At 49.4% G+C, this 22,411-nt stretch overlaps 1 protein-coding gene across 3 annotated transcripts; it reads right to left on the reverse strand.

The window, feature by feature from the left end:
- Positions 1–8,877: 8,877 nt before the first annotated feature.
- On the reverse strand, positions 8,878–22,347 carry CATSPER4 (cation channel sperm associated 4). Of its 3 annotated transcripts, none has more exons than XR_013405648.1 (10): positions 21,983–22,347; positions 21,391–21,534; positions 19,422–19,523; positions 14,961–15,058; positions 14,667–14,787; positions 14,325–14,458; positions 12,077–12,251; positions 10,785–10,992; positions 10,306–10,471; positions 8,878–9,353 (listed from the first exon to the last, which is right to left on the reverse strand). XR_013405648.1 is itself a non-coding variant. In XM_001108634.4 (10 exons), the coding sequence occupies exons 1-10, from the start codon at positions 22,193–22,195 to the stop codon at positions 9,300–9,302; spliced, it is 1,419 nt and encodes a 472-aa protein (XP_001108634.1). In that variant the 5' UTR covers positions 22,196–22,347; the 3' UTR covers positions 8,878–9,299. The 3 variants fall into 3 exon arrangements, 2 of the variants coding, with proteins under 2 accessions (XP_001108634.1, XP_077824450.1); XM_001108634.4 differs by having other exon boundaries at positions 10,785–10,996; XM_077968324.1 differs by lacking the exon at positions 8,878–9,353 and having other exon boundaries at positions 9,797–10,471; positions 10,785–10,996.
- Positions 22,348–22,411: the final 64 nt, after the last annotated feature.

Here is a 22,411-nt window from a genome sequence, read left to right on the forward strand (position 1 = left end):
CTACAGTTCTTGTCTTTGGTGAAGCTTCTTCCCCCAAGAAAGTTTCGTCTCTGGACAGTAGCTAGAGTCCTGGGGGCTGGAGCTGAAAAATTGTGCACTCTATCCCATATGCCCAGCTGCCTGTCTTCCTGCCAGAAATTGCCTCTAGCCAGATGGACTCAGAAGATGCCAACGTCTTACCAAACTTCACTGGCCCTCTCATACCCTTTGGACCATTTGGGTCTTCACAGAGTTATGGTGTCCACTCTGGTCCCCCACCTCTTCTTTGTTTTACTCACATGAGTTCCTTAGACTTACCAGCATGGAAGTAGTCGCTGTCATGGCACACACAAACTCCCCTGCTACCTGCATACTCATCCAAAGCACAAGCTTCAGCTCTGGGACCACTACTCTGGGTGTGTTTAGGGGAGGTTTGGCTGGCCCCAGTCATAGCAGAGGATTTTGTTGTTTCCCAGGACCTGGGGAGAAGCCCTGTGGAATGAGCAGCTGTCATCTCATGTAACTGGATTATAGTAGTGGCAACACTGGAGGTTGATTCTGCCACATGGGAAGGTGTCTGTGAGACTGTGTTAATGATGCGTCCCAGACAACTTGCTCATTGTGGAGGTGGTTGTTGGGGGTGAGGATGCAGCTGTAGTTTTTCCTTCCTGAGTCTCAGATGTAGTTGTTCCAAGAAGAGTTGTCCTGAAAGTGTTTGCGTTTAGCAAGGTAGTGTGCATAACTTCGCTGGCTGTCATGGGTGAAGACTCTTTTATGCCAGTGGTTTTGTTCAGTGCTGTTGGGCGTGTAGTTATAGCTGACTTCCCAGAGACAGTGGTTGCCATGGACCCAGATGATTGAACATGATGGCCTGGTGTGTTCTTTGCTGTTGGGGATGTAGTTACAGCTGACTTCCCAGAGACAGTGGGTGCCATAGACCTGGACAATTGAACATCACTGCCTGGTGTGTTCAGTGCTGTTGAGGATGTGATTGTGTCTGATTCCTGAGAGCCAGGGGACACTGATGATTGTATCCCATTGACTGTGGTGTTTGATGCTGATGGAGTTATAATTGGAGTTCCCTGATTCTGTTTTGGGGTCTCCACTGAAGTGGCTGTGCTGGATAAAGCTTTGGTTCTTGATGTCCCTCCCTGGTCCTTCAATGTAGAAGTCATCATGGAATTTGACAGCAGTGTACCCTTGGAGGTTGTGCCGATAGTTGTGTTTAATTTCTCTTCCTGAGTGTCTTGTATTGAAGTTGTCTGCTCAGTGGACCCAGTAGAGCTGCTGGTTTGTGGAGAGGTTGGAGGAGCAGCTGGTGTTGTATGCTTCTGGGACTCAGATGTTGATGTCTTGTCAGTGGTTGGTGAACTGCTAAGTACAGCTGGAAAGACGTTGTCTTTCCCTTTGTTAAATAGAGTTGAAGTTGTAGATGAACACAATATAATTTCCTCAGGTGCAGAGTCTTCTGTGGAGTGTATTGTTTCTGACACAGCTCCCTAGATTGTAACACTGCCTGTGAAAAAACAAATAAACAGAAGGTAATCTAGGCTGGGTATTGTGACTCATGCCTGTAATCCCAGCACTTTGGGAGACCAAGATGGGAGGAATACTTGAGGGCAGGAGTTTGAGACCAGCCTGCTCAAAATAGTGAGACCCCATCTAAGTAGAGAAAAATAAAAATTGAAAAAAAGAGTCCGGGTGTGGTGGTTCACGCCTGTAATCCCAGCACTTTGGGAGGCCGAGACGGGCGGATCACAAGGTCGGGAGTTCGAATCAGCCTGGCCAACACGATGAAAACCCACCTCTACTAAAAAAAAAAAAAAAAAAAAAAAGCCGGGCGCGGTGGCTCACACCTGTAATCCCAGCACTTTGGGAGGCGGAGGCGGGTGGATCACAAGGTCAGGAGATCGAGACCATCCTGGCTAACACGGTGAAACCCCGTCTCTACAAAAAAACACAAAAAACTAGCCGGGCGAGGTGGCGGGCGCCTGTAGTCCCAGCTACTTGGGAGGCTGAGGCAGGAGAATGGCGTGAACCCGGGAGGCAGAGCTTGCAGTGAGCTGAGATCCGGCCACTGCACTCCAGTCTGGGCAACAGAGCGAGACTCCGTCTCAAAAAAAAAAAAAAAAAAAGGAAAAATTAGCCAGGCATGGTGGCACATGCCTGTAGTCCCAGCTACTTGGGAGGCTGAGGCAGGAGAATCACTTGAATCTGGGAGGCAGAGGTTGCAGTGAGCTGAGATCATACCACCATGCTCCAGCCTGGGTGACAGAGCGAAACTCCGTCTCAAAAAAAAAAAAAAAAAAAAAGTTAAAAGAAGAGAAAGCAGGCCGGGCGCGGTGGCTCAAGCCTGTAATCCCAGCACTTTGGGAGGCCGAGACGGGCGGATCACGAGGTCAGGAGATCGAGACCATCCTGGCTAACACAATGAAACCCCGTCTCCACTAAAAATACAAAAAAATTAGCCGGGCGTGGTGGCGGCGCCTGTAGTCCCAGCTACTCGGGAGGCTGAGGCAGGAGAATGGCGGGAACCCGGGAGGCGGAGCTTGCAGTGAACCGAGATCGCGCCACTGCACTCCAGCCTGGGCCACAGGGCGAGACTCCACCTCAAAAAAAAAAAAAAAAAAGAAGAGAAAGCAATCTACCTATTCCTTCCACCAAACCAGAGTTATTTTCAGACATTATGACTTGCCAAATATTCTTATTCGGAGACTCCCTAAAAATAATATCAGGTCGGGCACAGTGGCTCATGCCTGTAATCTCAGCACTTTGGGAAGCTGAGGCGAGAGGATAGATTAAGCCCAGGAATCTAAGGTTATAGTGAGCTCTGATTGTGCCACTGCACTCCAGCCTGGATGATGAATTGAGACCCTGTCTCTAAAATAAAATTATATATATATAATATATACATAAAAATATATATTATATATACATATATAAATGTTTATTATATGTAAGGTAGTGGGTGTTGATTTATATACGTATGTAAATCTTACCAGCTCACATTTATGTGTCAGCTTTATGCCAATAGATTTCAACAGATGTATACCAGGCAGAGAGAATTTTACTTGTGCGGGCAACTATGTCTCATTCCACTCAATGGCTACTCTAGACAGTGAAAGTCAGTAAAAGACAGAAATCTGTTATCTCAGTTGGTATTTGATTTCTTGATACCTTGTCTGATATTAGTTTCCTACTGCATTGAATATGATTCTAGTATTTAGAGATACAATTTTTTCTTTTTTTGAGACAGTCTCGCTCTGTCACCCAGGCTGGAGTGCAATGGTGTGATCTTGGCTCACTGTGAACTCCCCTTCATGGGTTCAAGCCATTCTCTTACCTTAGCATCCTGAGTAGCTGGGACTACAGACATCAGCCACTATGCCCGGCTAATTTTTGTATTTTTAGTAGAGACAGGGTTTTACCATGTTGCCCAGGCTGGTCTCAAACTCCTGACTTCAAGTGATTTGCTTGCCTCAGCCTCCCAAAGTGCCGGGATTACAGGGGTGAGCCACTGCGCCCAGCCTAAAGATATGAATTTTTTTTAACAATATGATCCCTAACTGCAAGCCAAGTGTTTCACTGAGTGAGATAGCCATCAAGGATCATTTTGATATTGTTCAACTGTCACCCTGCCCAGGTAAGGTGCTGCTCCAATGCACAAGCACATTAAATCCTTACAACCAACCTGAAAAAAAGGATTATTATTTCCATTTATCAGATGAAGAAACTGAGGCTCAGACAGGTGAAGACATCTGTCCAAGGTCACACAGCCAGGAAGTGGTGCCACTGCATTTGAAACCAAGTCCATCAAACACCAGAACCCAATGCCTTCCCTACTACGCTGCACTGCCTTACAAAACCACAGCTTAATTCTCATGGCTGAGCCAGCTGCTCTCTCTAGAGAGAAAGCCCAAATCGATTATATCAAGCTGGATTCCTTGGAAATCTTCTTCTTTCCCCTGGGTAATGCACAGAAATAGGCCCATCACCTGATGTGCTGTTTTTGCATCCTTGGCAGTTTTCTTTCTTTCTTTCTCTCTTTCCCTCTCTTTCTTTCTCTTTCTTTCTTTCTTTCTTTCTTTCTTTCTTTCTTTCTTTCTTTCTTTCTTTCTTTTTCTTTCTTTCTTCTTTTTCTTTCTCTCTCTTTCTTTCTTTTTTTTTTTTTTTCAGCCTCACTGTGCCACCCAGGCTGGAGTGCAGCGGTATCATCTTGGCTCACTGCAACTTTCGCATCCTGGGTTCAAGTGATTCTTCTGCCTCAGCCTCCCAAGTAGCTGGGAGAACTGGCACGTGCCACCATGCTCTGCTAATTTTTGTGTTTTTAGTAGAGATGGGTTTTTGCCATGTTGGCCAGGCTGGTCTCGAACTCATGGCCTCAAATGATCCACCCGCCTCAGCCTCCCAAAGTGCTGGGATTATAGGTGTGAGCCACTGTGTCCAGCCTCTTGGCAGTTTTCAAAAGGCTAATTCAGAAAATCAGAGGCTGGCCAGGCATGGTGGTTCACACCTATAATCCCAGGATTTTGGGAGGCTGAGATGGGAGGATCACCTGAGGTCAGGAGTTCGAGACCAGCCTGACCAACATGATGAAACCCCGTCTTTACAAAAAGCACAAAATTAGACAGGCGTGGTGACACACACCTGTAATCCCAGCAACTTGGAAGGCTGAGATAGGAAAATTGCTTGAACCCGGGAGGCAGCAGTTGCAGTGAGCCAAGATCATGCCATTGCACTCCAGCCTGGGCAACAAGAGTGAAACTCAGTCTTAAAAAAAAAAAAAAGAAAATTGGAAGTGACCCAGCCAAGTAGCAGGCTCATTCTTTGTCCTTCCCATCACTTAATTCTGAAGATGCACCAACCCTTGTCCCCAACCCTGTGGGGACAGATCCTTTCTGGCACCATCCACACCCTCACTTTTTTTTAGAGACAGGGTCTCAGTCGCTCAGGCTGGAGTGCAGTGGTGCAATCATGGCTCACTGCAGCCTCAAACTCCTGGGCTCATGTGATCCTCCTGCCTCAGCCTCCAGAGTAGCTGGGACTACAGGTGCGCACCACCACACTCGACTAACATTTTTCTTTTTATTATTTATTTATTTATTTATTTGAGACACAGTCTCACTCTGTCACCAGGCTGGAGTACAGTGGTGCGATCTCAGCTCACTGCAACCTCTGCCTCCTGGGTTCAAGCAATTTTCCTGCCTTAGCCTCCTGTGTAGCCAGGGCTACAGGTATGCGCCACCACACCCACCTGATTTTTTTTTTTTTTTTTTTTTTTTAAGACAGAGTCTCACTCTGTCACCAGGCTGGAGTGCAGTAGCACAATCTCAGCTCACTGCAACCTCCACCTCCTGGGTTCAAGTGATTCTCCCGCCTTCGCCTCCCGAGTAGCTAGAACTATAGGCGCATGCCACCACACCCAGCTGATTTTTTTCTTTTCTCTCTTTTTTTCTTTTTTTTTTTTTTTGAAGACAGAGTGTCCTGCCTCAGCCTCCTGAGTAGCTGGGACTACAGGTACGTGCCACTATGCCCAACTAATTTTTTAAAAATTTTTTAGTAGAGACGGGGTTTCACCATGTTGGCCAGGATGGTCTCAATCTTTTGACCTCGTGATCTGCCCCCCTCAGCCTCCCAAAGTGTTGGGATTGCAGGCGTGAGCCACTGCACCCGGTCTTGTTTTTATTTTTTGTAGAGATGAGGTCTCACTGTGTTACCCAGAATGCTCTCAAACTCCTGGCCTCAAGCAATCCTCCTGCCTTGGCCTCTAAAAGTGCTGGGATTGTAAGCATAAGCCACCTTGCCCAGTCCCACACCCACTTTCTTCTAGCCCTGTGCAGAGCTAAGGGATTGCAACAGGGCAGGGGAACTGGCAAGGATGCTTGGAAAGGGTAGGGGGACGTAGGCTCTAGACCTGGCTCTATTACTGGCTTGCTGGGTGACGCTGGGGAAGATCTCACCTCTCCCTCAGCCTTCATGTTCCTTTCAGCATAATGAGGACCTGGCTCAATGTGGAGGAGCGTTCTAAACTCTAGTCATCTGTGGGGTCCGTTTGCAACAAAGATCTAGTTTGAACTGAACCTATATGTCTTGCTATAGGGGTCTCAAGTTTTTATTTGCAGAGAGGGATGTTTCCACTGAATCTGACTTTATGTTTTTTCCATGTAGTTAATAAATTATCCCTGCCCCCTTATAGAAAAGTCCATATTTCCCCCAACCAATACCACATTATCTTACTGTTACTTTATAGTAAGCCTCAATATTTGGTAAGGTGAGTCTCCCATCTCGGGCTTCAAAATTATCTTGACAGGCCGTGCACGGTGGCTCACACCTGTAATCCCAGCACTTTGGGAAGCCGAGGTGGGTGGATCACTTGAGGTCAGGAGTTCGAGACCAGCCTGACCAACATGGTGCAACCCCATCTCTACTAAATACAAAAAATTAGCTGGGCACGGTGGCACATGCCTGTGCTCCCAGCTACTTGGGAGGCTGAGGCAGAAGAATTGCTTGAACCTGGGAGGCGGAAATTGCAGTGAGCCAAGATCGCGCCATTGCACTCCACCCTGGGCAACAAGAACAAAACTCCATCTCAAAAAAGAAAAAAAAAATTATCTTGACTATCCTTGGCCTTTTGTTCTTCCTTACATATGTTAGGATCAGCTTAACAATTTCTGCAAGCAACCTGTTGGAATTGTGATTGGAGGTGCCCTGCAATTATAGATTCAGTGTGGATTGACATCTTTCTGATATTGAGGTTTCCTGCCCAGAGAAGCTCCCTTGAGAAGTGTGACCTGGGCTCTGGAGTCAGACCTGGGTTAGCATCTCAGTTTTGTAATGGAGAATAAGTCCCCCCCAAGGACAGGGGGAATATAGAAATCACTTCATGTCTCTGAGCCTCAGTTTCCTCAATTGTGAAACAGGGATGACAGTACTGCCTACTTCACTGATGGTCATGAGGATGAAATACTGTGTGTGAAGCACTCAGCACCGTGCTTAGCACCTAGTAACTACTCAATGAGTAGACCTGCTATTGGGAACGATTATCCCCTGCTGCTCCTCTCATCAGAATTGGTGTCTGCTTCCTGGACAGTTTGCCAAGGATGCTCCTATCCCTGGTAAAAGTTATGGATTCATAGGAGTCCCCAGAGGTCCACTGATTGTAGCTGATGGGAAACCCATCAGGTGAGACCATAGGGGTGATGAGACCCACAATTTCCAGCTACCTCCCAATATCTTCCCCCATACTGTCCTAGGAGCTCAGAATCCAGGGCTGCACTCCTTACTCAGGCTCAGTAAGGCATGGGGAGTGGCAGTTGCTCTTTGCTGCAGTAGGGAAGGGGAAGGGAGTATGACTTCCTAGGTCCTCAGTTCCAGGCCAGTTTGGGAAGGAACTAGCCTGCTGACACTCCAGGCTATTAGGTTGGCCAGGATGGGAAAGACAAAGGCAGAGATAATGAGATAACGAACAAGATGAAGGGAGTAGATGGACAAAATAGCATCCTGGAAGAGATAGATGGTCAAGGCCAGGAACTCCATGGAGGTCATCCTGCCATGCTCCTGCCTCTAAGCTCACTGATGCTCCAAATCTTTCAGACAATTAGGGGTAAAGGATAGCCATGCTCAAACTGTTAGCTTCTCCTGAAGACACCATCTGATCTGCCACCTTCTTCCCTCTCTGGCCAGCAAGAAGAGGGGCTGAGAGAGCCCCCAGAGAAGGATGGGTGTAAAGATTGTGTAGATACTCACCAGGCAGGTTAAGGGTGCCATCCCCAGTAAGTAGCAACAGCAGCAGCAAAAGCCTCTGGGTGCCCTTATCTGTGCTGCTGATGGTCCTGGAGGGTGCCGGGAAGAAGTCCTGGCTTGAACAGGGGAATAGATTAAAGGCTCCAAGACAGTAAGGCACTGCTGGCTCTGGTGCTGCCTCTTATCTGCCTGCTGAGTGGCTTTTCAGAGCTGGAACCAATGCTGATGGGAGGAGGATGGGGGGTAGGGTTTCCCATCAGCTGCAATCAGTGGACCTCTGGGGACTCCCATTCCAACTGTTGGATATCGCCATGGCCCCTAAGTGTCAGGCTTCGCTGAACAGCAGGCAGATGTCCAGGCCTTCTAGGTTATCCCCCCACACCTGCATCCCAGGGACATAGCTGATCCCATTGGTCTTCCACTTCCTGGGATAAGAGGGTATTGTTTGATTTTAGAGATGGAGATCAATCTCACCCTCTCCCAATTGCACAGATGGGGAAAACAAGGCCAAGTGACCCACTGAAGGACCAGAACCCAGGTTTCCTGTCCTCTAAGGCAGCTCTTTCTATTGCCCATAATTGCCACAGTTTTCTGACTGTCCCCAGATTGCATACCTGCTGAGGCTCTCAAAGGCCTTGAGTATGAAGATCCCAAATAGGCTTCACGGGTCCTAAGTTCCCTATCAGACTTCATTCACCTGACCCACAAAATCCTCCTCTCCTCCAGGAAGCTGCCAGGTCCCACACTTTAACCAGTCACTCTCCATTGCCCTGGGATGGAGCTGCCTGTACTTGTGTGACTTGGTCATTGGTGATCCCATCAGACAAGGGGTCCCCAGAGTGAGGACCAGTCTCCATCTTCAGACAGGGAGAGAGCAGGTAGGGCCATCTCCTTCATCAGACAGGGGCTCCCTCCCATGAGGACCAGACTTTCCTCCGCAAAGCTTAGGACCCTGAGGGCAAAGGTTGTATCTCTACAATTAAGTCAGAAATTTTTAGGGGTGCAATTCTCCCTCCCATTAGACTGGAGGCTCTTCAGGGCAGTCTGTGACTCTCCCACCAGACAAATGGGATTTTGAGGGGCAAAATCTGTCTTCCCTGTCAGACCCGGGCAAGTACCCCAAGGAGTTGGTGATCCACCAGTCAGAGACATTGATTCCAACACAAAACTTTATTGTCAACACACAGATGTCTGGCCCCACTGGCCTTGCCTTTCTCTTCTTGGTGCTGGGGCCCACTGAGGCCCCCCACCACCTCTGGGCAAGAGCAGGGGGCCAGGGATCCCCATCCTTAGGTCAAATCCTGGCTGCGTTGGCCAGCACCCCCTTCTGTGCTCATCCTTGCTGCTAGAGTTCCCACTCTCATCATCCAGCATCCTTCTCTGTCCTGGCTCCTCTGGACCTGGGGCTCACAGGCACCAGCCCTGCAGGTGCTGCCACCTTCACAGCCCCTGGCCTCTGCCCAGGTGTAAGGGAGAGGATGGGCTCTGGCCAGGCTCTGCCAAGCCACACTAAGGACACAGGAAGACGCAGCAGCTGGGTGTGTGTGTGCAGGCCCCTTGGCTCCCATCCTGGCCTCTCAATGGCTGTTCTTGCGTTTTTTAAGGAGTATTTGTGAGCTAGAGTCATGAACCTGCAAACCAAGAGGTCTTCTTGTTAATCCCCCTCCCCTGATATGGCAGACTCCCTTACTCACCTCCTCCAGTCTCACCAGCTTCCTCAGTCAGGCCTCCCAGGAAGTTCTTCATAGGTCTAACTTGAGCCTACCTAGTATCCCCTCTGAGTTTGGGAGCCCAGGGTGTATCCCACGCAGATGGTGTCGGGGTAGAAAAAGAAACTAAGTACCATGGGTATGTGCCTTTTTCTCTCCAGGAGCTCTGGAGGCAGCTGGTTTTATGCACCTTAGATAGGATCCTGGGGTCCTGTGCCCACAGTATACTTACAGCCTAAGTGTCTGCCACCAGGCAGGCACTGAGCTGGCTCATGCCACACACACTAAGAAAGGGTAGGTTTGAAGGTGCTAGAGATGAAACTGGCTGGAAGGGTGGAGCCACTCCGAGAAAGAAAGTACAAAACCTAACCAGATAGGCAGTGACAGTTGGGGTAGGTGGAAATTTAAGAAGCAGACAGCCAGGCGCGGTGGCTCACGCCTGTAATCCCAGCACTTTGGGAGGCCGAGGAGGGTGGATCATGAGGTCAGGAGTTCAAGACCAGCCTGGTCAAGATGGTGAAACCCTGTCTCTACTAAAACTACAAAAATTAGCCAGGTGCCGTGGCAGGTGCCTGTAATCCCAGCTACTTGGGAGGCTGAGGCAGGAGAATCGCTTGAACCCAGGCGGCAGAGATTGCAGTGAACTGAGATCACACCACTGCATTCCAGCCTGGGCGATGGAGTGAGATTCCATCTCAAAAAAAAAAAAAAAGAAAGAAAAGAAGAAAAAAAAAAGTGGGGTGGTGGTGGTGAGGGGGACCAGATCTTGGAATAGACAGAAACTTTGACAAATGGTCCAGAGGCCCGGCTGGGCATTTGCACCTGGGTGGAGTGTCAGGGCGAGTACTGATTGGGTAGGTGAAGGAAGGCACACCTTTTCCATGTTAACGAGCGCACTGAGCAAGTCTCGGTGTTGAGACATCTGGCGGACGTCCTTGGATGACGTAGTCTCCAATGACCCGCTCGTGGAAGACTGCCTTTGCATCACCTCTGCCTCCTGCTCCTGGTTGAAGCGGATTGCGCGCACCTCCTCCACAATCCTGGGGGTGGAGCAGTGAGTGCCTTTCAGAAGGCTGCAGGGGAGGGAAGCAGCCCTCCCACCTCTTCCCTGGCGTCACCCCCGCTTCGCTCTCCCACACAGCCCTGACAGAGACCCAGGCCGAGCTATGCCCTTGTGTGAGATGGGAGGAACTCGGAGTCTGGATTCCAGCTCCTCCACCAATAGGGTGGGGGACCTCTCTAGGGCCCAGAGTCTGCCTTCTAAAATGTTGAGGGTGTGAGGCCAAAAGACTCTGACACTCCACCCAGCCTTGACTCACATGACTTGGGGGCACCCCCAGTACCCTCCCCTACATGTTGAGTTCATCTCTGATCTCCTTGTACTGCCTCAGGTTCTCCTGTATTGCCTCAAGCACCAAGCAAAAGTTGTCACACGTGTTTTCTGAGAGGTTCGACAGGGGGCCTCCCACAAGGGGTTCCTGGGGGAAACGAGATTTCTCCGAGCGGGCGACCACACAGTGCACCAGTGGCAGCTGGTCATTCTCCTCCTCTTCCTCTGCGCCTGTCTGGGAATCGGGAGATGGAGAGGGGTCAGGACAGCTCAGGCAGGCGCACCCCCGGCACTCCTTTCCTGCTTGGCTTCAGGATGAGTCTCTTAGGATCCCAGGGTTCTAAGGCCCTCATTTCAGCTCTCACTGGTCTTAGCCTTACTGCCTTGCTGGAGGAATCCAACTTTAAATGCACATGCCCTTCCCCCACTTCTTTTTTTTTTTTTTTTTTTTTTGAGACGGAGTCTCGCTCTGTCGCCCAGGCTGGAGTGCAGTGGCGCGATCTTGGCTCACTGCAAGCTCCGCCTCCCGGGTTCCCGCCATTCTCCTGCCTCAGCCTCCTGAGTAGCTGGGACTACAGGCGCCCGCCACCGCGCCCGGCTAATTTTTTGTATTTTTAGTAGAGACGGGGTTTCACTGTGGTCTCGATCTCCTGACCTTGTGATCCGCCCGCCTCAGCCTCCCAAAGTGCTGGGATTACAGGCTTGAGCCACCGCGCCCGGCCTCTTCCCCCACTTCTTTAAAAGTTCTCACCCCTTGTCAAAATTTAGCCCTGACCCAGATTTCAACCCTGATAAACCCTACCCAGCAAATTTATAAAGCTCTGCCTACCCTCAAGCCCAGGCCTCCAGCACTCCACTTTTTTTAGAAGTACTCCACTCCTTTCCCCAACCTTATGGAAGTACTACCCTGAATGAATAATAAGGTAGCTAACATTTATTGAGTGCTTACTATGCACCAAGCAGTGTTCATTTACCCATGAACCCTCATAAAATAACCCTATGAGTTAAGTACTATTATTATTCCCTTTTTACAGAAGAAAAAAATTGAGGCTTAGATGGGTAAATGCCCCAAGGTCACCCAGCTGCTCAGTTTTGAGTTGCCATAGAAATCTAACATCTAGAAAATCCACACCCCTCAGAAGCCCCAGTTGGTGGGTGGGTGGGCACTCAAGATGGGGGGCTGCTGCCTCCAGGCCTCCAACTTGGCTTTCTCCAGGCCCTTGATTATGCAAGCACACACATACATGCACATATGTTCAAGTCTGCTCTCATACACACCCCTTTTCCTCCCTTCTGCCCTCCCCATCCCACGCACCTCACTAAAGGTTATTCGTTGCTGTTGTCCCTGCTCTTCTGCCTTCATCATTTGCTCCAGGTTGGTGGTCACCACGATGACGAACAGGTTGATGCCAATGAAGGCACCGATGGTGATGAAGATGGTAAAGTAGATGGCACCCCCAATCTCCATTGCATATTCCCTCTTCTCTGTCCTGCAGATGGCAGGCAGGGGCCCCATCATTTCCCTGGCCCTTCGAGCCTGAGTTTCCTTATCTATGAAATGGGAAAATCATCCCAAGGCCTACTAGGACTTCTGCCTGTGTCACTGCTGTTGTGCAGATCTCATTCCCTACTCCTGTCTCAATAGCTGCTCTCTGCTAAGCACCTGCTGTGCTGCCAGACAGTGGGCTGATTCTCTAACCAACCCTGCAAGGTGGGGACATGCACATCAACACTATAATCAAATCTATTAGCTACACTCCTTTTTTTTTTTTGAGACGGAGTCTCGCTCTGTTGCCCAGGCTGGAGTGAAGTGGCGCGATCTCAGCTCACTGCAAGCTCCACCTCCCGGGTTCACGCCGTTCTCCCGCCTCAGCCTCCCAGGTAGCTGGGACTATAGGTGCTTGCCACCACGCCCGGCTAATTTTTTTTTTTTTTGAGACGGAGTCTCACTCTGTCACCCAGGCTGGAGTGCAGTGGTGCGATATCAGCTCACTGCAACCTCCACCTCCCAGGTTCAAGCAATTCTCTTGCCTCAGCCTCCTGAGTAGCTGGGATTACAGGTGCCCCCCCGCCTGGCTAATTTTTGTATACTTAGTAGAGATGGGGTTCACCTTTTTGGCCAGGCTGGTCTTGAACTCCTGACCTTGTGATCCACCCGCCTCAGCCTCCCAAAGTGCTGGGATTACAGGTGTGAGCCACTACACTTTGTTTTTGTATTTTTAGTAGAGATGGGGTTTCACTGTGTTAACCAGGATGGTCTTGATCTCCTGACCTCATGATCTGCCCACCTTGGCCTCCCAAAGTGTTGGGATTACAGGCATGAGCCACCATGTCCGGCCAGCCTGATTTTTTTTTTTTTTTAGACTGTCTTGCTCTATTGCCCAGGCTGGAGTGCAGTGGAGTGATCTGGGCTCACTGCAAGCTCTGCCTCCTGGATTCATGCCATTCTCCTGCCTCAGCCTCCCGAGCAGCTGGGACTACAGGTGCCCGCCACCATGCCTGGCTAATTTATGTATTTTTAGTAGAGACGAGGTTTCGCCGTGTTAGCCAGGATGGTTTCGATCTCCTGACCTCATGATCCACCCGCCTCGACCTCCCAAAGTGCTGGGATTACAGGCGTGAGCCACCGCGCCCAGCCCCAGCCAGCCTGATTTTTATCCATTATCTATGTCATAATGGAGAATGACCGTAGAAGCCCTTTATCTACTGGGCTTCTATACTCACATGTAGAAGATAAAAAGAAATCAGTTAAGGGGGGGGTCCCACTTTCTGGAGTAAACTGGAAACAAATAGGGCTTAGACTTAATGGAAAAGAGCTAAAGAACAGAACACAAAAATGAATGTGGGCAATGGGTTTAAGAATGAATAAAATGAGGCCGGGCGCGGTGGCTCAAGCCTGTAATCCCAGCACTTTGGGAGGCCGAGGCGGGCGGATCACAAGGTCAGGAGATCGAGACCACAGTGAAACCCCGTCTCTACTAAAAATACAAAAAATTAGCCGGGCGCGGTGGCGGGCGCCTGTAGTCCCAGCTACTCAGGAGGCTGAGGCAGGAGAATGGCGGGAACCTGGGAGGCGGAGCTTGCAGTGAGCCGAGATCGCGCCACTGCACTCCAGCCTGGGCAACAGCGTGAGACTCCGTCTCAAAAAAAAAAAAAAAAAAAAAAAGAATGAATAAAATGAGACCTGAAGTTCCCAGGAGTTCAGGCAGTTTGGTGGGCTCCAAGGTGGGCTGGGAGGTTGCTCTGTAACCTGAGGCATAACTACAGACCTGCTCCCCTATCCAAGGCCAACGACCCAGCTGGTTAGCTGAGGTTAGCTGAGGTCCCCACAAAAGGGTCGGAATGGGACTCTGAATGTATGGAGATTCAAGGGCGACAAGGCTTGAGGTACCACAAGCCCAGGTATTTCCTTTTCCTCTGTTTAAAGACCTGGGAACTCCTGCTTCCACTGGGCCATCCTCATCCCAGTCCCTGGAGCTCCCACTCTCAGGGAGAGCCCTTACACACTACCGGCTTCCCTGCCCCATAGGTGGGTTGAGACTGGAAGTCCCACCGGCACTCACTGGAAGTCACTGTAGATGTCCACCCAGCCATCCTGGGTGATGCAGATGAAGAGGGTGTACAGCGCAACCTGTATGTTCCGGAAATGCTTGGGCACGAATGCACCAAAGAGTGTTACCCCAAACACCGAAAAAACCTGTCAGAGAGAACAGAGCCCCACCCCGACTTCACCAAAGGACCTGGAAATAGGACACGCGAATGTCATGCAAATGAACGCTGCCAAGGAAATCACAGGGATTCAGGCCCACGGGCCTCTCTGCTCGTCCAGACACCCCTCTATTCGCAATGACCCAAGGGCCCTATTCAGGGAAGGGAAACAGATGGGTGCGGGGGCAGGCACTGACCAGCATGAAGAAGAGGATGAGGACCATGATATTGGCCATGTCAGGCACCGACTGCAGGATGACGCGGATGATCCGGGCCAGGGGCTCCACCGCCATGCACACATGCACCAGACGAAGCGCCCTGTGGCAGAGCCTCTCAGGCGTGCCCCTAGGCCCTTCCCAGCCCCCTCCCTCCTCATTACCCCCACCAGCTGCCCAGAGAGGCAAAGCTGATCTCCATCTGGTCATTATCCCCCCAGCTCATTCCTGGGTTCCAGATAGGTTCCCCTTATTTCTCCAGAGCTCCCAGCTCACCTGAGAGTATAGTTGATGGAGGGGATATTGATTTCATTAATGAAGAACCGCAAGAGCAAGATAAAGACGATAATGAAGTTGAGGATGTTCCAGCCGTCCTGGGGAGTAGGCCAGTCCCAATGGGGTCTGTCAGGCCCAGCCTGTGGGGGCATCCTAGGTCTGCCCTCCCCACATCCCAAGGATGAGTGCTCAATGTCCCTCTCAGAGCAGGGCCAGTCAGCTGCCATCCACTGCTGTTACCCTGCCGCCCCCCAAACATGCCACAAAACACACGTGTACTCTCTGTCCCATACATGTGTCAATAGCCAAATGCAGTCTCAGAGACACACAGCAAAGACCCTTACAGATACACAGCTGGTCCCTAAGCTGAGTGCCCGCCTTGGCTAAAGCATGTGCAAAACAGCCTTGCCCTACAGTTAGGTAACCTGAAAACACTTGGCTGTTCCTGTCTTTGGGTGACACACACTACAATTAATAATAAAATGAAAATGGATACTAGTAAAAACATAAGGAATACTGCTTCAGTAGCCAGTTCTGAGGTGAGATAACTCTCACAGCACGAGAAAGGAAGACAGGTGGGCCGGGCACGGTGGCTCATCCCTGTAATCCCAGCACTTTGGGAGTCTGAGGCAGGTGATCACGATGTCAGGAGTTGGAGACCAGCCTGGCCAACATGGTAAAATTCCATCTCTACTAAAAAATACAAAAATTATCTGGGCGTGGTGGCACGTGCCTATAGTCCCAGCTACTCGGGAGGCTGAGGCAGGAGAGTTGCTTTAACCTGGGAGGCAGAGGTTGCAGCAAGCCAAGATCGTGCCACTGCATTCCAGCCTGGGTGACAGGGCGATAATCGAAAAAAGAGAAAGAAAGAGAGAGAGAGAGAGAGAGAGAGACAGAAAGAAAGAGAGACAGAAAGAAAGAAGGAAAGAAAGAAAGAAAGAAAGAAAGAAAGAAAGAAAGAAAGAAAGAAAGAAAGAAAGAAAGAAAGAGAGAAAGAAAGAAAGAGAAAGAAAGAGAGAGAGAGGAGGTGAGGAAGGGAAGGAAGGAAGGAAGAAAGAGAGAGAGAGAGAGAGAAAGGAAGGAAGGAAGGAAGGAAGGAAGGAAGGAAGGAGAGGCACAGTTTGCAAGCCCTTTGTCCAATAAGGCACTTACACAGGAATGAGGTGGGGAGGAGGAGGAAACTCACAGGTATGAAAAATCTGAACAAGGATCACACTTCTAGAAATCTGATCCGCAGATACTCTGGTTGAGGTACAAAATGACAATTTGTATAAGGTTGAGAATAACCAACATGCCAGGTGCAGTGGTGCAAGTCTGTAATTCCAGCACCTTGGGAGACTGAGGCAAGAGGATTGCTTGAGCTCAGGAGTTCCAGACAGCCTGGACAACATGGTGAAACCCTGTCTCTACAAAAAAATATAAAAATTAGCCGGGCGCGGTGGCTCACGCCTGTAATCCCAGCACTTTGGGAGGCCAAGGTGGGCAGATCACGAGGTCAGGAGATCGAGACCATCCTGGCTAACACGGTGAAACCCCGTCTCTACTAAAAATACAAAAAAATTAGCCAGGTGTGGTGGTGCGTGCCTGCAGTCCCAGCTACTCAGAGGCTGAGGCAGGAGAATGGCCTGAACCTAGGAGGCAGAGCTTGCAGTGAGCCAAGATGGTGCCACTGCACTCCAGCCTGGGAGACAAAGCGAGACTCCGTCTCAAAAAAAAAAAAAAAAAAAAAAAAAAAAAAAAAAAAATATATATATATATATATATATATATATATATATATATATATATATATATAAATTAGCCAGGGGTGTTGGCATGTGCCCATGTAGTCCCAGCTACTTGCAGGGCTGAGGTGGGAGGATCACTTAAGCCCAAGAGGTTGAGGCTGCAGTGAGCCTAAATAGTGTCATTGTACTCCAGCCTGGGCAACAAGAGTGAGACTCTGTCTCAAAAAAAAAAAAAAAAAGGTAAAGAAAACCAATGTGTCCAATGATCAGAAGAGACTGATTGGGTAAATGATGGCCCGTTAAATTCCATTAAATCAATAGAATACTATGTAGCTACAAAAAAGAAAAATGAGGCCAGGTATGGTGACCTTTGCCTGTAATCCTGGTGCTCTGAGAGGCTGGTGGAAGAGGATCGCTTGAGGCCAAGAGTTTGAGACCAGCCTGGAAAACATAGCAAGACCTCATCTCTACAGAAAAAAAAAAAAAAAAAAAAAAGAAAGAAAGAAAAATGAGAAAGATCTCTATGTACTGATGTAGAAAGATTGTCAGGATCCATTCAGTGACAAAAGTAAAGTGCAGAATAATGTTTATGCTATGTTACTGTTAGGAAAGGGAAGATTGAGAGTATATACATACTTGCTGATTATTGTAAAAATAAATACTGGGAGGATGCTATAGTTTGAATGCTTATCCCCTCCAAATCTCATGTTGAAATCTGATGTTCAGTGTTAGAGGTGGGACCTAATGGGAGGTGGTTGGGTCATGAATGGCTTGGTGCCATCCTGAAGGTAATGAGTGAGTTCCCTCAAGAGCTGCTTGTTAAAAAGAGGCTGGCATGGGCCAGGTGTGGTGGCTTATGCCTGTAATCCCAGTACTTTGGGAGGCCGAGGAGGGCGGATCACAAGGTCAGGAGATTGAGACCATCCTGACTAACACGGTGAAACCCCATCTCTACTAAAAATACAAAAAATTAGCCAGGCATGGTGGTGGGCGCCTGTAGTTCCAGCTACTTGGGAGGCTGAGGCAGGAGAATGGTGTGAACCCGGGGAGGTGGGGCTTGCAGTGAACTGAGATCGCGTCACTGCACTCCAGCCTGGGTGACAGAGCAAGACTCTGTCTCAAAAAAAAAAAAAAAAAAAAAAGAGCCCAGCATCTCCCCTCACTCTCTTTTGTTTCCTCTCTCACCATGTGATCTGCACATGCTTCACCTTCTGTCATGAGTGGAAGCAGCCTGAAGCCCTCACCAGAAGCAGATGTTGGCACCATGCTTCTCACACAGCCTGCAGAACTGAGAGTCAAATACAACTCCTTTCTTTATAAGTTATTCAACCTTGGGTATTCCTTTATAGCAACACTAAATGGACGAAGACAATAAAAAAGAGACTACAAATATAAAAACAATACCTAGAAATGATAGTGGTGGGAGAAAGGGGATGAGGGGACAAGAGAGAAGCAATAATTCTATGTGTACCTTTCAATATAGTTTTTACCAGCATGTATATGCATTAAATATTAAAAAAGAAAACTTTTTTTGGAAAGAGAATCTCACTCTGTCGCCCAGACTGGAGTGCAGTGGCGCAATCTCAGCTCATTGCAACCTCCGCCTCCCGGGATCAAGCGGTTCTCCTGCCTCGGCCTCTAAGTAGCTGGGATTACAGGCGCCCGCCACGATGCCCAGCTAGTTTTTGTATTTTTAGTACAGACGAGGTTTCACCATGTTGGCCAGTCTGTCTCAAACTCCTAGCCTCAAGTGATCTTCTTACCTCGGCCTCCCAAAGTGTTGGGATTACAGGCATGAGCCACTGCAGCCAACAAGAAAACTATATTTAATGGGAAAAAAAAGTTCTTAAATGTATTGGGGACCCAATAAGCACAAGTCCTGCTGGCCTCTCGTACTGAGTCTGCACCTTCACATGCACAAGGAGATACAAGCCTGCCTGTCTGCAGATCCACCCGTAGATCCATTCAGTATGTAGCTCCTGTTGTGTGCCATACCCAGATCAGTTCCTGAGAATATAGGATGCCTGCCCTGTTGGGCTCACAGACTATTCTGAGGGAGATGGATAAACAGCAAATTTTAACTCCATGAAAAAAAAAATAGTAATAATAAGTGCATAGCATCATGGAGACACAAAGTAGCGCCTAACCTATCCTGGGAGAGACAGGAAGACATCCTGGAAGAGAAGACATCTGAACGAGTCTGTAAGTAGGAGTAAAGCAAGTGAATAGGGAAAATCAGATTTTGTAACATGTGAAAATTACATGAAATTCCAATTTGGGTGTCCATGAACACAGCCATACCCACTTCATTTGTGTGCGGTCCATGGTTGCTTTTGTGCTGCCATGGGAGAGGTGAGTCATTGTAACAGAGACTGTACAGCTGTGAAGCTTAAAATCTTTTTTTATCCGGCCCATTACAGAAAAAATGTGCTGATCCCTGCTAACCTCTGTAAATTAAGGTAGATCCTCTCAGCCCCATTTCTCAGATAAGGAAGTCAGGTTTGTCCAAGACTACAGAGCTGGGGAAAGCTGGAGCAGGGATTGGAATTGGAGCCCAGGCAGGCTGCACTTCTAGTACCAGTTACTTTCTGCCACATCATACACATCTCAGAACTAACACACTCTGTTTATACACATACTCACACCCTCAGTTTGTAGGGCCAGGAGTACAGGGGCAGACTGGGTGGTGTATAGTCCCCAGGGAAGAGTATGGGCAAAGGGCTCTAGATCTCACCTTCCAGAAAATCCAGAAGCCATTGAGCCAGCCGAGGAGAACCTCACACATAAGGATGGTCAGCACAATGTCATCTATGGTAGAGAAGAACTCATAGTGTTTCTACATGGAAGACAGAGAAAAAAGAGGGGCAGAGAGGTCAGTGGAGCAGGGCCTGGGCAAGCCGGCAGGGAGAGGATGTATGTAGGGGAGGGAAGGCCCGTATCACTACTGCTCTTGGTCCTCAGCATCTTTGTCACTTCCTTTAAAACATACTTTGCGTGTGCGTGCCAGGCACTGTGCTGGGACTATCACATATCACTTCATGTTACCATGACTGTTGTCCTGCAAAGTAGGTTTTATTCCCATCTTACAGAAGTGGAATCAGAGTGGTGCCTGTGTGTGCACAGCTAGTTGATAAAGATGGTTGTCTGACTACGGACTTTTGTCCCTAACTTCTAGAATAGGGATATTTTGGAGAGGGAAGTAGGAGAGGCAGAACAGCCTCCAGGATTGGGAGGAAAAGACCTGGCCCCTGAGGGTAGAGAACACCAAGCTCCATCTGTCCTAACCTCTCCTGCTATTCCAGCTCTCCAAATACTCCAAGTTAGGCCTAACCAAACTCCTGGGTATCCTGCCACTCATGGGTCCAGGACGTGCACCCTGGATGGATGAATGGGTAGATGGGTGACTGGGGTCTGCCCAGAGCCCAATTCACTTTCTCTCAATCTCGAAACTCCTCCTTCAGCTTCCTTATGGCTGCAACCCCACTAACAGCCCCCATAGTGCCCGACTCCACCTAGCAGTCCCAAGTCACCATGTCTCCTCTCTTTCTTTTCTTTCTTTCTTTTTTTTTTTTTTTGGTGACATCTCAGCTCACTGCAAACTCCGCCTCCTGGGTTCAAGTGATTCTCCTGCCTCAGCCTCTCAAGTAGCTGGGATTATAGGCACCCACTGCAACGCCCAGCTAAGTTTTGTATTTTTAATAGAGACGGGGTTTCACCGTGTTGGCCAGGCTGGCTGGTCTTGAACTCCTGACCTCAGATGATCCACCCACTTCAGCCTGCCAAAGTGTTGGGATTACAGGTGTGAAGCACTGCGCCTGGCTCAAAAAAAGTTTTTAATTAGCCAGGCGTGGTATCTCGTGCCTGTAGTCCTAGCTACTTGCAAGGCTGAGGGAGGAGGATCACTTGAGTCCAGGAGTTCAAGGCTGCATTGAGCCAAGATGGTGCCACTGCACACCAGCCTGGGTGACAGAGTGAGATCTTGTCTCTAAAAAAAAAAAAAAAAGAAAAGAAATTAAAACATCAAGGATAAGTCACGCTGAACTTCAAGTTGGACACAGAGAAGTCTCTCATATGCTGTTTTTCCCCAAAACAGTCTCCCCACCTCTCTTTGCCTGGCCAACTCCTACATGCTCTTTTTTTCTGTTTCTTTGTTGTAGTGACTGAGATCACATCCTACTTTTTACTCTCAACTCCAGTGTCACTTTCTCCAGGAAGCCAGCTCGGATCCCCCAGATTAGGTTTGAGTGCCTTCGTTGAGCCTCCATGTACTCTGGGTGCTACTTGGGCACTTGTAATGACAGTTTCTATGTGTCTGAGACAGGACCCAGTTGTGCTTATTATCCCTGGGACCCTGGCAGTCTGCACAGTCAGTACCTGGCACTGAGTGATTGTCCTTTAGTAAGTGCTGGTTAGAATTGGATACCCCTTCTCCACAAGGCACCCATTTGCCTCCCTCTCCTCACACCATTCTTCTCCTGTCCTTCCTGTACAAATCCAATGCATTCCTCAAAGCCAGGCTGCAGAGCCCTCTCCACCATGAAGTATTCCTTGATCTCCAGATTCCTAGAAGGTCAGAGCTGACAGACCCTTGAAGAGCACCCAATCCAACCATCATAGACAGATAAGGAGCCTGAGGCTGGGAGAGTTCTCGCCCCAGGGCCCCCATTAGGGTTAGTGGGGCAGAGGTCATGCTGGCGTCCCACCTGGTCCAGGTAGGAGTTGGTGCGGAGAGCGATGGTGATGGCGTTGATCACCAGCAGCAGGGCCAGCAGCAGTTGGAAGGCGGGGTGTCGGAGCAGCTGCTTGATGTACATGCGAGTGATGTACTCCTGCATGTCCCAGGTGTCCTGGAGGAGGGCAGGACCTTCCTTCAGGCAGGTGTCACCACAGGAAGCCTCTGCCTGGAGGTTTGCTCTTAGAGAATGGGGGTCCCTGGGGCCCACTCTAGAGGGGGAAAGTCACCTGAGAGTGGATCATGGAATGGAGACATCAGTGTAGAGGTCACTATCTAAATGGCCACTAAAAGTGGGTTACTATTGGGGCATTTTTGTGGAAGTCATTGCCAGAGAATCTCTTTGGGCTCTCTGATAGTGAAGACGATCGTTATATAAGGGTTCCTATGGGGGACACTGCCAGAGAGTTACTAACATATCAAGGGCAGTCACTCAGGCATCAGTGCTAGGGAGGGTCCTCTGGGGGTGTTTAGATGGGAGAGGGGGCAGAGTTACCACGAGGGTCTGCTGCCCATGAGCACAGCTGCAGGAGGGGCCACTGTGGGGCGGGAGCTATCCTTACCGCTTTGTTCATGATGTCCCGGCGGTTGATGAGCACCTGCTCCTCTGGCCGACCGTAGGACTCGTGAATGGCACTCTGCAGGGGAGAGGGGCGGCCCCTCAGTGCAGCTACTCCCCTTCCAAACCCCATACGGTCCTCCTGAGTCCCGCCCCCAACCACGAGGCCTGTGTAGGAGGTCCACTGCTGCCACCAGGCCTTTTCATTATCCTTCATGGTTGCTCAGTCTCTTCTTTCTCCTCAAAGAATCCTCACTCCAAGTGGTCTCACTCCCCCTTGTGGTTATATCACAGAGGCCTCTGTGACCTCCAGCCTTCTGCATTCTACTGAGGAATTCCAACCAGGAGAGAAGCTCCTCCCATTGTCCCTCCTCCGCATCCCACAGAGGATGTCTGGGGATGCTGGGCTGGGGTTGGAAGTCAGAGGCTGATG

The sequence above is a fragment of the Macaca mulatta genome, chromosome 1 (genome assembly GCF_049350105.2).
Source record: "Macaca mulatta isolate MMU2019108-1 chromosome 1, T2T-MMU8v2.0, whole genome shotgun sequence".
Taxonomy (NCBI): Eukaryota; Metazoa; Chordata; class Mammalia; order Primates; family Cercopithecidae; genus Macaca; species Macaca mulatta.